This window comes from Periplaneta americana, chromosome 4, assembly GCF_040183065.1.
Source record: "Periplaneta americana isolate PAMFEO1 chromosome 4, P.americana_PAMFEO1_priV1, whole genome shotgun sequence".
Taxonomy (NCBI): Eukaryota; Metazoa; Arthropoda; class Insecta; order Blattodea; family Blattidae; genus Periplaneta; species Periplaneta americana.
In genome coordinates, this window is record NC_091120.1 from 172,886,950 (window position 1) to 172,902,568 (window position 15,619).

The 15,619-nt window shown below is 34.4% G+C and overlaps 1 protein-coding gene across 2 annotated transcripts in view; it reads left to right on the plus strand.

Moving 5' to 3' along the window:
• Positions 1 to 15,619, plus strand: part of Ankle2 (ankyrin repeat and LEM domain-containing protein 2) — a 31,804-nt gene that overhangs the window by 3,906 nt on the left and 12,279 nt on the right. For both annotated transcript variants that reach the window (XM_069824356.1, XM_069824355.1), the window contains exons 3-6: positions 1,731 to 2,042; positions 3,705 to 3,857; positions 5,829 to 6,061; positions 10,634 to 11,811. In XM_069824356.1, the coding sequence (XP_069680457.1) occupies positions 1,731 to 2,042; positions 3,705 to 3,857; positions 5,829 to 6,061; positions 10,634 to 11,811 (1,876 nt within the window). The remainder of the gene's footprint in view (positions 1 to 1,730; positions 2,043 to 3,704; positions 3,858 to 5,828; positions 6,062 to 10,633; positions 11,812 to 15,619) is intronic.

A 15,619-nucleotide genomic window follows, 5' to 3' on the forward strand; every position in this document is an offset into this window, starting at 1 on the left:
AGACATTCTGGGGGTTGTGTGTGAATGAAGTAGCCACCAAATCATTAAAATATGGTGTTCACTTAAATCAGCTATAACTTGCCATTTTGAGAACAAGGTGCCGGTGCAGGTGTTACATGCTGTCTCTTCTCACTTTATAGATCTCTTGAGTTTGGAACAACAAGTTTTGATGGAGAAATCATTGCAAAAAGTGAAATTCTCAGGAATCTTCTATGCCACATCAATAAATTTATGAATGCAGTTATATTGTCAGACTCCAAAGCAGCTATTCTATCAATCGTCTGTAAACACACACCTTCATCTCAAACAGCAGAAATAACTAAAATGCTCTCTCAATTAATATCACTCAATAAAAGAATTGTATTCCAATGGATACCATCCCATTGTGGAATCCTGGGAAACGAGAATGCGGATGCTTTAGCAAAGAAGGGCTGCACTGCTACTTACAGACCTTTTACTAAATCTATGTATTACACTGTGAAAAGATTTATTAAATCTACATACTTAGACTTCAACAAACAAAATTTGATAACACAATCCCAAGGGAAAAAATGGAACTCTCTGCATCATAATCCACAGTTAATTCCCGATTTACCACGAAAATCGTCTGCAGCTGCATTTAGATTGGCAACAGGCCATAATTGTTTGGCCAAACACCTGCATAGAATTGGAATATATCAGTCCCCTAACTGCCCATTATGCAACTCAAACCAAGAAATGGATTCGGAACACCTCAAAATCTGTGCTTCAGTGGCTGGGCATGATAATATCTTTGAAAAATATTGGAGTGCAAGATGTCAAATGACTTTATTGTCAAACACCTGGCATTAGAAAACAACAACAACACACACACACACACACATATATATATATATATATATATATATATATATATATATATATATATATAGGCCTATATATAATGCTAGTAAATTACAAATGAATACAAATTAATATAAACTAGCACACTCCTGAATAAGTAAGACTAGTGCTCAGGAGGGAATTCCAATAAAAACGAAATAAAATTGAGAGTGAATAAATTATAGAGTAAAAAGTGTTAAATATCTTTAAACCCAAACTATAAATCCAATACTTTTTTTTTATTATTAATTTGGAGAGGATTAGTGGTTAAAATATTATTAGAATCAAATTTGTTTAATAATCTAGGACCTTGACTCATGCTATGATAAAAGCTTCATTGGTTCTACATTTAGGTTCAAATAAACGCAAAAAATTAATACTTTTAGTTCTATATTTATGTATGTATATATTTCAAAGTTATTAAGATTTTTGTGAAAATATTTTAATAAAATAAAATAATAAAGTTATGTAATGTTGAAAACTTTGAAATGTTTAAACAACAGTTCAGTTGAGTAATCTTTCTGCTTTTTTAAACAAATTTTTAATACTTTTTTTTTCTGTAGTAAAATGAACGGATAAAGGTTGGATTTATAAGTTTCACCCCAACCTATAATACCATACATAAATATAGATTGAAATAATGCTAAATAAATTGTATGTAAACAGTTAGTTGACAAAATATTTCTTAGAACAACAAAGAAGTAATATATTGTTTTATGCAATTTGGTACAAATATAATGAACATGATTACTCCATTTTAAATTATAAATAATTATATATAAGTATTTAACCTTATTAACTTCATTAATAACTGAACAATTGTAATTTATACCAGAATATGTTATATACATGTTTTGTTTGTTTTCCAGGAAGGTTCTCGCTACAATGCATTGCATGTTGCAGCCAAAGCCCGTAATGGAGAAATTTGTGATCTGGTACTGCAGACTGTCAGCAATGTAGCATTTATTCAGCTGCTGTATGGAGACGATGACACTGCTGGTTGTCAGGACAGAGCACGCATCCTGCTGGATCTTTATCTGAACACTCCTGATAAGGCTCTTAATGAGACACCTCTACATTTTGCAGTTAAATTTGGAGCACTAGCAGTTGCTGATATATTAGTGTCCTATCCACAGTGTGACAAACATGCAAGAAATAAGTTTGGACAAACACCAAAAGATGTACGTAGGCCTATACTTTTACTATGAGTCATACAATATGACACCATTGTTCGAAAAAAACTTTTCAAACTGTGCCACTCAGGCTGATGAAACAAACAGAAAAGCAAAAGAGGATCCTGATGACAGGAAGTGAAGAAAAGAAGGAATTAATTGACAAGCAGTTAATAGAAATGAAAAAGAGTAAAGGCTCACTTTTATAAAATAACTGAACTGTAGTGTCTTACTTGTATGTTATTAATTTTTATAATATTGTTAATACTGTATTGATTTTCAATCATTATCCATATTTTTATGTACAGCTATCTTTTTCAACATTAACTCTGACCATAGATAATAATAGATAGTAGTATATCTGTTAGCAATATAGTATTATTACTTTAGCTTGTTTTAATATGTATTTTCTTTCGGTGCTGGACCCCGGACTCATTTCACCGGCATTATCACCTTCACCTCATTCAGACGTTAAGTAACCTGAGATATTGATACAGCGTCATAAAACAACCTACTAAAAAAAATGTATTTTGCTTATAATTTTAGATTTTGAAATAAAAAAATATAGAAAAAAATTGTAAATTCACAGGAGCACAACACAAGAAAATGAATACATTTTTTTTTTTTTTTTTTTTTTTTTTTTTTTTTTTTTTTTGTAGTTTCTGGAGAAATTGCATTTCAAAGGTTGGGTAAGGTTAGTTGAAGGGGGGAAAGGAGGAGGCCGGAAATATGTAATAATACTGCACAGTTTAAATAACATTTTTGGTCAGGGAACTTTATGAAAATTGTCAGGGAAAGTCGGAGACAAATCGGGGTGGGAGGAGGGGAAGGGGATTAGAAAATTCTGTAGGAACCCTGCTTAATATATCTGCTGAGTTAGCTTTGTGATATGTGTCTGGCTCCAGACTAGCGGGCCGGGGTTCGATTCCCGGCGGGGTCAGAGCTGTTCACGTAAAATTTCTACCTTGGGACTAGGAGAGATGGCAGTGCACAACTTCTAATCACTAGATTCTGTATCAGTATGCCTGGGTTAAATTCCAAACATCTCCTCAGTGCATATAAAGAGAAGGCATGTGTCACTGTTGATAGTGATATGTCCATCAGACTGGTACATGAAGCCTGGCAACCCCTTGGTGCTATTCAACAGGAGTAGGCTATGTGCCGTCACTGGGTTTTCTCTTCTTTCTTCCTCATCATCATCATCATCCTCACCCATTCTGTACACTACAGTTACGCGAATACTTACACATACGTTCACCCTAGTACATAACATAAATCTGAATAGATACACATCATGCACAGTGTGGTCTGTCGAAGTGGTGTGCAGCTTGAAAATGGGCCACAGTCCTGCCATCTATCCGCAATATGCGGAACCCATATCACATAAATGATGGGTAGGCATTGGACACACACACCTTCACTGAAATGTGTACAGTGTTCTTTAATATGAATTTCTTTTATACTGATTTTCTATTCTTCCTTCTATAATATGCTACAATTTTTAGTTTGTTTTTATTTAATATGTAGAGTTAATTAACCATCAAAGAGAGTGTACATATTTCCTGGACATACTGTATTTCGTCTTCTAGTGAAAGTAGTTCTGTTACACAGTAATTGCTTAAGCTACATTATTGTAATGCTTGTCTGTTGTGTACTTTATTTTGCTTACAGGTCATTTGTAGTCGTGTCTCCACACCAGATGCTGGTCTCAAACGTGAACTCTCAAATTTATTGGATGAGAGATTTTATGTTCCTGTGCTTAGATCAGAGGATAATTCGATGCAGCCCACTATTGGTGAACCATTCTCTCCTGCTTGCCCATTGGTTGGTAACAATAGTATTTACTGTCTGTATTAGTGTCTTGCAATGTTCGAACATGAGAGAGGCAACTAAGACATTAAAAACTTAGTCTTATTTCACATGAAATATGTGCTAAAATTCTTAAGGGCTTAAAATATGAGTGAAGGACAGCGAATATTTTTATAAGAAGGTGGAACAAACACGATAGACCTCGTTCTGTAGAGCAAACATCGGTGAATATCGAACTTCGCTGTACTAGATAAACTTGAACCAAACATAGCGCCTGTAATGCATGACACTAGTCTGTATGCTTGTACAGTACTTGACAGTACTTTGCAGAATATGTTGCTTATAAAAGAGATTTATGGTTAAGATATATAAAGATATTCTAAATCAAGAAGACTTAAGTTTGTGACATCAGTAAATGCAGTATTTCTTGTTTGGTAATGGTCAGGTACTTTGATTCACTTAAGGGGGAACATTCAGCTTAAAATATGGAGTCAGTAAAAAGTATGCAACAATGCTTGTAACTTTTTTATTTCTAATTTTATGAAGAAACTATTTATACAAAAATTGGAGGGTATCAAAGAAGGAATATTTTGAACATATTTTCAAGTGCTATGCTTTTCGTTTATAAAGGATGTGCCAAGGAGTCTTTTTTTTTTTTAATGGCACCATGTGCTTATATCCCCATTTTTGGATTCTTCAGTTCTCAGTTTGTACAAAATCATATTTTTTTGCCATTTATAAACTATTCTTTTGTAAAAATTACCTCTTTTGATGTGTACTGAATAAAGGGAAATTTTTTATGTTTCAGTACATCAATTTGAGGAGCCTTGGATTAAACAATTTTTTTTGTGTGTGTGTGCGTATGTGGGTGTTTTTTTTGCCAACTGGACAGAAATTCCGTCAGTCTGCTGTCATTTTTAATTGTTTAATTTTTGGGGGAATGTAGACCAACCTAGCACATCAACTGCAGAAATAGAAGCAGACCATGTGACCCTTGTGGTCACTCAAATTCTTTGAGCTGATGTCTATAATTTAGAAAAATATATACTATTTTAATCAAGATTGGTAAGGAAGTTTTGTTAATATTTGCTTTATTTCTATATAGATATATTGAGTGGGTCTTTTTTTTAGTTTTGACGGATTCTGACGGATTTCCAGGTGTTAGACTGACGGAGATATAATTTATATGTTGGCAACACCTGTGTGTGAGTGAGAGAGAGAGAGTGTGTGTGTTTTTTTTTGCAACCAATTAACAAAGCGGTTCTAACAATGCTAGACCTAAAACACTGTTTTTGGTTAAAAAAACTTACATAAATTAAATAAACTGCTTAAATAATAATAATAATAATAATAATAATAATAATAATAATAATTTTATTAATAAATATAGTAAGCTGTTAAGAATTAAATGTAATTATAAAAATTATGGGACACCCACTTCAGTATTTCATTTCATTTTGCAGAGAAATTTACTCTTTTTATTGTTTTGTAATATTATTACATATATTTTGTCATCATCATCATCATTTTCTAAGAAGTAAAAAGTAATAATGTTCGCAAATATTAAATGTTACACTCTGTCAGCCATGATGTCATCTCTGCCTGTGTTATGCAGTGCAAGAGGGTCATTCCATTAACTATGATTGAATGACGGAAATGAAAGCCTTTGTATTGTATCCAAATTGAAAACATACAACATATAGTATTGCGTGTATTCTATAGTTAATTTATGTTGTGTCAAGAATATTGTAGACATTTGCTTTCTGACTAAATAGTAATTTAATATGACATTACACCTGACTTCTAGTTCTGTTCCAAGATCTCATGCCTGTAGGGCTGAACTTTCGGGCACAACTTAGAATAACTTTCAATGCAGTGAAGTGATATTTTAATAATTGCTTACTTTTTAAAATTTTTTTTTGTAGCCAGTAATTCATTCTCGTCATAGTTGAATATTTGATGCTGAACTTGTAAATTGTTGTGTAGGTGCTAAAGGCTGACCCGATAAACCCAAGAATGGAAATTCGAGCATATGCAGGACCAATGCATCGTGAACAAGCCGTGGTCTTCCGAAGGAAATGGAGAACTCCTCCACGAGTACCTAGGACTTCAACCCAAACACCTGGCAAAAATTCGTTTAGAGAGAGTACTCCTCCTCCTCCTCTTCCTCACATCTTCAGACTGCAGGACACTGAAAAGGGTTTAGAAAGAGTTGGCAGGTAACGCTTTCAGAATATTTTTATTTAATTTAACTTTCTCTTTATCTACTCGTGTCAAAAACAAGAAAAGTAGTTTGCCATTTCTTCTCTTCCTTACTAACCCATAAGCAAGGAGAGAGAAAGTGGCTTTAACACATAAAATTTGAAATTGACACATGGAGCAGCGCAAACCACACTGCTGTTCGGGATCTAATTTAACACCAGTTATTACAGTTGATACTAATTGTTGTTATAACATTTTTAATTGGATATGATGTCTTTGGAATAAAACATTTCGTTGTGGTTATTTTTCTGATACTGCACATATTGGTATACATACTATTTTCACCTCTGCCTACTTTTTTGATGATTATGTTGAATCTTATTCTGAGGTTGAGGCACCCATTAAGTTGGATTCTGTCTGTCCTGTATGATAGACTATAGAAGTAGGCAGGATGGATAAAGATAAAGTGATAAGGACAACAGAATAAAAGTTATCCTATATTTTCTCTTAATGGATTGAGGAAAAACCTCAGAAAAACTCTCAACCAGGTAACTTGTCCCAACCAGGATTTGATCCCTGGCTCATTAGTTTATCAGTCAGGCATGTTGATCACTACTCGAAAGCAGTGGACAGTATAGAAAATATTCATGGTCGTACATCACATATTCATTATATATAAGGTCTCACCCACCTCATTGAATATTACACGACTACTATGAAGTAGCCAATATGTATTATCATCATTTAATACGAGAAAAAGCGTTACGAGAGGAGTTCGGCTGGCACCGTGGATCATGTCCTGGCATAGCTCAGTTGAAAAGAGCACTCAGCGCGTAGAGCTGAGAGGTCCTGGGTTCGATTCCCGGTGCCGGAACGAATTTTTCTCGTATTAAATGTGATAATTCATGGTTGTGTTAGGATAAACGCTAGGCTGATAGGTACAAAATGCACAAATTTGTGTTATGATATGTCTTTGAAAACCAGTTACTTTTCAGTGTAGCCTAATGTATAAAAGTCACAGTCGGATGATATTTTGATGTTCTTTCAGTAAAAGGTAATAGTAAAAGTGAAAATAAAATAAATGAAAACTATTTATTCAATGTGATTACAAGAAATGACATTACTTAAAATATTAGCGCAATCTAACCTGTGGTTTGTTGGCTGACATTTTCCATGCGTATTTGGCATTGATGAATGTGTTGGGAGAAATCTGATTAAGGTACTTTCCCACCAGGGGGTTTAAGCTGCATACAACGTGAAAAAGTTGCGAATAGCTGGTTTGGTAGTTGCTACTTTCTGAGTTGCACAGTATTTTGTATTGTAGTGCTGCAGAAGTAGTGACATATAACCAGACCTGAAGTAGCATTATCAAAGGCTGCTTGAACAGAGTTGTGTGTGCTTTATTATAAACTACTTGGCCTTCACAATTCACACTTTTAAACAGTATCATTTCTGAAGCAGTGATTATTTGTAATGCTTTGTGAAATAAAATAATAGAAATTCATTTTTGAGTCTAAAGTACACCAAAATATTGTGCAGCTTCGAGAAACGAAGTTTTCCAACATGCCTTTAGAATTTAAGAAATACAGTCGAACCTCCATACTGATTTAATGATAAATCCTGTTGCAACAATAAATTTGATCAGCATGTTTCCTATATTTTCAATATGTTTTATTCATCATTACAATGATGGTCAAATTTTGGAGAAACTTCGATGTAATGATAAAAATGTTATACAGCGGACTTTCTTTAATTCGAACTCCAGGAGGATACGAATCCAAAATTCGAATTAACAAAACCCATGACAAAAATCAGTAAATAATTAGAATAATATGGAATGAGCCTTACCTTAAAAACTGCTGTGTTTTGTGCGTGTTTCTATAGTGCAAGCTGAAAACAATTCCTTTCCCCTTTAAATGTGAACATTTTATTAAGCATACACTTAAAAAACAATCCTGTTTCATCTATATTAAATATATCTTTCGGTTTATAACCCTCAAAGAGCTCAGACAACCCTGAAACCACTCGTTAGCTTCTACATCAACTGGAGCACTTTCACCACACATTTTTTTTTAAAGAAATGCCATATCTTTCTTTAAACCTGGTAGTTCAACCCAAACTTGCTTTAAAGTTTTTAATGTTCAGTTTTCCAGTAAATAACCCCTCAATACAATAATAATCCTAAAATAACGGTACAATTTTCCTAGTCCCCAGTAAATTACGATATCAAGGTTTGACTAGTAATTTTGTAGTAAGCTTTATTTTCCTCTTATACAGTAAATCTTTTTTTTATATACATTTCACTCTGTTTGACACATCCATTTTTTCTAAGATCCTGGCAAAATTCCTATACTTCACATTTTTTTTTTATTTCTGATACATGTTTTTTGCTTATTCGTTTTTGTACTTACATGATGGTATTTTAAACCCCAGGAGATTAGTGATTAGATTTATTGGTATTAGTTCACAAAAGTACAAACTTAATCATTTAAAAAATGATCTAAATACAAAAAGTAGTTATACATAATAAATATACAATTTCCTAAACTACTTGATCTATCACAAATCTCAGTAATTTATTGGTTCAAACTTGCACTTGCGTCTGGTTTTAGTGCATATGCATTCTAAATCAATTTTGTTGCAAATTAGGTTTGCCATGAAAATTTAGAAACACATATGTGTTCATTGTTAAGATGCAGTCCGCTTTGAAATTCGTGGAAATTGGAAGCTGTTCATGCTTGTCTTGGCACGTGCTAGCTTCAGTAATTCTATTATGAGAGCATGGAAGAATCTATTCAGAGAAGTATAAGAGCGAATTTGCATCTCATGGGTTGTCGTGCGCAGAGAGAAGAAATATAATATTTTTTAAACAATGAGGATCGGTGCCGAAGCTGTGACCACACTGAATACAACTACCCTAACATCCCTCCAAACTGAAAATATTTTGACAATAGACTCACCGGCGTGGCTCAGTCGGTTAAGGTGCTTGCCTGCTGGTCTGAAGTTGCGCTCGGGCGCGGGTTCAATCCCTGCTTTGGTTGATTACCTGATTGGGTGTTTTCCGAGGTTTTCCCCAACTGTAAGGTGAATGCCAGATAATTTATGGTGAATCCTTGGCTCCTTCTTGCCAAATACCATCTCACTATCACCAGTCTCATTGACGCTAACATTAAATAATCAACTAAAAAAAATAGATTCAATCTGATATGACGAGAAGGTTGCTGATTGCTTTCTGAATTCCAAGTTCTTTGTTCGCACTTTGGTTTCTCTGTGAAATGTAATCAGTCATCACTGTCTCTGATATTGCGAAGTTTGTGGCTATATCCAAAATGAGTAGAAGAAAGAGGAAGAGTTACAATTGCAGCGAAACTGATAATATTGAAGGTTGTAAAAGAAAGCAGCAATAAGAAAAGAGTCAGTATTGCTAAAGAATTAGGGATAGATCCGTCCCCTTTAAATTCTGTTATGAATGCATCGAAAATAGTATAAAAAATGTGCGTGTAATTGGAAGGTTCAGCAGCAAAAGCATGTGGATTCAAGGCGAGAAGTATGAATGCCTGGAAGACGCATTTCTGCAATGAATTGCAGCAACAAAGGACAGATAATATTCCAATTAACGACCCTATGCTCTGTGAGAAGGCTATTTGAAAGGTTATTATATGCCATTTCAGTTATACATTTTTCACACTTATGCGTTTTTTCTTCACAGCCCTATAAAAACATATAAATGAAATTTTACTGTATTTTATGTTTTTCCTCATATTAATACACTAATATTATTAATAATAATAATAATAATAATAATAATAATAATAATAATAATAATAATAATAATAATAATAATAATTTATTTAACCTGGCAGAGTTAAGGCCATACGACCTTCTCTAACACTCAACCAGAAGTAAAACTGCATTACAAAAAACACTACAAATTTACAAAGTACACTACAATTTTACACATAAAACTGAATGAGATAATAATAATAATAATAATAATAATAATAATAAAATGTAAACAACAAGTAAGTAGAAATCAGACGTAATATATAACATACAGAAAGAAAGGAAAAAGCATAATAAAATGTGAACAGCAGGTCAAAATAAATGAGACATACAAAGTATAAAAAATAAGACAATTATTGATAATAATAATAATAATAATAATAATAATAATAATAATTATAAAAAATAAGAATAGTAGTAGTAGTAATAATAATAATAATAATAATAATAATAATACTAATAGTAGTAATAAAATAGTGCAGTACAAAGCATACAATGAATACAATATTTTTAGGTACACACAGTAAGGAAAATTATGATTATATGTAGCTCAACTTATCACATTATAAATATACCATTATCGGAAAATATGAAAACAAAAATATAAAATAAGTTAAATATCACTAGAACATAAAAAAAAAAATGTGAATACTTGTCAAATTGTAATACAGATGAAATATTAACTTTTTACTTAATGACATCAGAAATAAACTTGTGAATTGCACGTCAGTCTTTGTGAATCACTCTTCATGTTCAGAATTTTAATTTTCTTGTAATGTTCCAATTTTTGTGTGTTCTTATTTCAGAAATCTGGCACAGGAGTTCAGAGTTGGTTGGAATGAATATTGGCCGTTTCTCGATACATTTACGAACTTGGCATCTGAAGAAGGGCTGTGTAAACTTGAGGCATATCTCAAGAAAAGATATATGGAGGCTGAACAGCACCCAGGTCAGGAGATTATTTCAAATTCAGGCTGTGAAAGAAATGGCGGAACAAATGTTGCAGTAAATGGTTGTGCCTCTGTGCCAACAGAGTGCGGTGACAGTCGGTCAAGTGGGGATGAGGCTGTTAGTCCTATGACAGATCTATGTCTTGCGTTCAAAGCATGCAGCCTCTCCGATGAAAATCCAGGTAAACCACTAGTGCAGAATGAGAAAAAGGCCACTTCAAATGTGTACAATAATCAGGGAGGAAATGGAAATAATATTGGTATGGAAGATGAAGCACTTCTAAATGTTTTATTGAATCCTGGTCTTAGCCCATTCCTGTATGTAGAGAAATCCTGTCAAGTGTTTGCTAAACGAATCTCAGATGGACTTTCAGTGGTTGGTAGAAGTGCGCGTGTTGGTGACGCAGTACCTGAAATGCTTCGTCCAGAGATTAGACACTTGCAAGACCTTGTGAACAGTTTTAAGGATGACGCACGATTTATATCTGTTGATTTTAATCTTGTCCATTCTCGAATTGCTGCAATTGTTGCATCAAAGCTTAGAGATCTAACAAGTGACGAATTAGATTATGTTTTGTCTGGTCTAAGATCTGTAATACTGCCATCTAAAACAGTAGAATCTTACTCGGATGAGGAGGACAATGTCAGCATGAGCTATCGCAATACACAAACGTTTGCCGACCATCGGAGAAAAACGAACTGTGAACATAGTCAGGTAAAATGTATTGCTGAACATATCTTAAGTGCCTTAGAAAACGAACAAAGTGATAAAGAAACTCTCAAGATCGATGGTGCTAAAAGGGAGTCTCGAATTCAGACTGAAGAAGAGTGTATGCGAATATGGTCTGATGCTCTGAAGTGTTCATGCCTTAGGCAAACTCAGAATTTTACAAGAAATACACGGAGGGGTTCGTCCTTCAAGAGAAGTCATAACATGAGGTACATGCCTCCTAAAGGCAAAATCGTTTCTGCAGAAAATTCTGCCTCTCTGTTGGATTCAATATCAAGACGCCTATCTTTCGGAGCAGAAAATGGTGAGTTTGGGAAACTCTCAGATTTGTAGTCTTGTGTTTCGTTGCTTGTTGGTGGTTTGGTATAGGGTAGATAGAAGTTGTTCCGTTGTATTTTTGATATTCCAGTTTCTCTTCTGTTTTAAGATTACCAAAGAAATAGTCCTTTGCACTGCTTTGTAGGAAATTATAAGAATGCATGTTTACTATCATTTACCAGGGGCGGCTTTTGGGGTAGTGCCATTGTGCCATGGCACCACCAATGAAAGAAACAGAAAATAATATCATAAAAAAACAGTTTTAATAGTTTATTTATACACATTTTATTCGTATTTCATCTGAACGAGCGCACGCACAGATCGGGACGCACTCTTGCACCGTTTCTCCGAACCTTGGAGCCAGTTCAGTGTGGCACTGTCTGCGTCCATATAACACTGTACAAAAGGCTACTGATTCTAGTTTATATGCATTTCTTATGGCAGACTTTGAGCCGAATTCAATTTGACTCAGTGGCTACCATTCCGCCCGCTAGAGAGCAGTAATGCAGAATTTTCGCTAGATGGCAGGGTTGTTGGAGACGTTAGGGAGGGAAACATCAAGATCAGACTTTCAGGAAAACACAAGTTAAAGTTCCGTGCCAAATCTTAATGTAATGTTACCATTTCAAAACTAATGCACACAACTTGGATTTGAATGTGTAAATTATTATTAATTTAACTATATTGAATGCAGAGATAGTCAGTCATGGTTCTTTTTAGAAAGATGAATATTTGTTCCATATTATGTAATACTATTTGTTAATTTTGTGTAACATTTGTTTTATTTTGTGGCAACTAAATATCACTATATTGTTGCTAGTATTGATGCTTTTATTAACGATACATGAGATCTGTGCAGGACATGAACATGTGTTATTCAGACTCCTGCCTTGGATTCATCGGCCTGTTAAATAAAGTGCAAACGTGTTCTTTTATTATCTATATCACTGTTTATCTCGTGTGTTTTTGCCAGTAATTTTACTAGTTATAAAAGTTATTTGTATTTGACTAACAATACTGTGAAAGTTTTGCATTATCTGTATCTGTAAATTTCGTTATTAGTTTCGGAAATGTTATTGTAACTGTTACTAGATGCATTATTAACTGCACACCTGGTAAAATAGCTGGTTTAATTAATGTGTTTTATTTAACATAATGTAAACGTGAGCTGTGATTATCACTTTCACTAGGGTGATTTGCGTACAACCTATTTTCATTTTTGGCACCACCACCAGAATGCCTCACCGGCCGCCACTGTCATTTACATGTCTTATTCATAAAGGAAGTCGACAGGCCAGTTCAAAAGGGAAACAACTCAAAATTTAAAGTTTTGAGAAAACTGCATTTTAAAGTTTCATATGCTGTGAAAAATTCAAGGATCATTGAAATTGCTTCAAATTCCGTTAATGTTTCATATATACACAATAAGTTCGAATTAGAGTGATTTTAATTGAATTTTTCACATCAACATGAAACTTTAAAATGCAATTATTGCAAAACTTTACATTTTGAGTTGTTTCCTTTTTGAATTGGCCTGTCGAAGTGTTTTCTTAATCGAAGTCATAATGAGTAATATGCATAAAAACTTAGCATTTTGTTTAAACCCTTCACAATTGACTGATTGCTAATCCTATTCCATACTCTTGAAATGTAGGCTTTCACTACTGGCGTTATATGGATCGATGTTATCCGGGCTAAAGGGCCGTGTCCACACCTGTGGAATAACGGTTAGCGTGTCTGGCCGCGAAACCAGGTGGCCCGGGTTCGATTCCCGGTCGGGTAAGTTACCTGGTTGAGGTTTTTTCCGGGGTTTTCCCTGAACCCAATATGAGCAAATGCGGGGTAACTATCGATGCTGGACCCCGGACTCATTTCACCAGCATTATCATCTTCATCTCATTCAAATGCTAAATAACCTAAGATGTTGATAAAGCGTCGTAAAATAACCTACTATAATAATAAAGGGCCATGGTCTGTTGGCGCTGTTGTGGCAACAACTGCGAGCCATGATCCATCCCGACCTTAAATACTGCAAGGTAACCATCCACAATACCAGTCGTTACTGGCATGCTAAGGAGATCTTTGTGCTCCCGTGTGCCACACTACTGATGATGTCTGCTGGAGCAGCAGATGAAACGTATGGTAGCAACAGCGCCAACAGACCACGGCCCTTTAGCCCGGATAACATCGATGCTATTCCATGCTGTTAATCCCCAGAGTCAGCTATGGTATGCTTATTTTTTTCAATTTGTCTGTTGGAGTCAGAGTGTGGTCCGCTTTAAACAACCAGTCATTATACTGTCCGTGCAGATTATCCTTGAAATATTTATTAAAAACGTCTAACGCTTGAGGCTGGGGTGTCAGTGACTAAATTAGTGTTAATTTCTACTGCTTGCTTCTTGATTTTGTTGGTTGTGTGACTACAGAAAGAATTCAGAATTAACATTGTTATGTTCCTTAACAAAGTAAATGGTAGTTGTCCTCACACAATCTTAAACTAGTTAACTGTTAATTCCTTAAGTCATTCAGCCCTTCTATTGTGCTTGAAATGTAATACAACGGGATAATTTGCTCTTTAGGAACAGTCTTCCATTTTAGAATTACATATGGTGGTAGTCTGCTCATTGTATAAAGTAGATTTAATTTATGACTGAAAAGAGCTATGCTGTGATTATAATACAAGTATGAATTTCACATCATAGTACTAGATTCAAGCCAATACATTATTGAACCACTTTATGCATTACTCGGTATTTACTGTGTAATCTGGACTAAAAGCATTTATGTTTTTGTGCATACTACCCATTGTCTCTTATCTTTTGTTTACCGTCATTACCAGAGCATGGACTATATTGGCATGTCATTTTTTATTTGGTATTTTGTATACAGTGCTGTTTTCTTTGCAAATCCTGGCTATGGACCTTGATTGCAGAAATGTGTAATTATCGTAATCAGTTCGCCTTTTTTTTTGTTTTTCACATCATTGTCGTTCCCCCTTCCCCCAGTTTTGCATAATTAGTTTGTCACCTTTTCAGAATCGATTCTGAACTGCTTGCTCATGCACAATATCTCAGTGTGCGTTCCAGCAAGACTTGAACTGACTCTGAATCGGTTCCCAATTCCTAGTTCCCTGTTCCAACGTGTTTTGGAACTCGTTCGGAACACGTGAAATTGGTTCTCGATTAAGAGCAAGAACTGGGAATTCTGAACTGTTGACGCATGAGCAAATGGTTTAATCTGAGGAGGTTAAAATGGTTCAAGACTAGACAGGTTAAAATAAAAAAAATTGTCGATCATGAGTGATTTGGAAGGTGATAGTGACATATTTTATGTCGAATTAAGTTCGGAAAATTAATATAATTTTAATATGGGAAGAAACTCCGAAGGCCATGAAAGAACAGTTCAAGAAATGTTTCAACAACATAAAATCCCGAACTAGTTCTGAGAACGTACACAACTAGCACATGCGTCGAAAGATGTTCGATATTAGTTCGTAACACATTCTGAATTGCTTGCTGGAACAAACCTAATGTATGATTCACTTTGGATTTTTGTTCCATTGCAGTTTCCAGCATATGTTTGTTAGAAGGATATTGTAACAAGCTACTACACATACAAAACACTCGAAGTTCATATTTCAGATCTTAACTAAGGGACTTAGATATTCGAAGCTAAATTGCACGTGTTAAATGGGTTACTGTTTATACTGAGAAAAGCAATTAAGGATCCAAAAAGTGAAGTCGGTTATTATGAAAGTGAGATAAATATTGTGTATTTTGTTCCGGAATTTATAA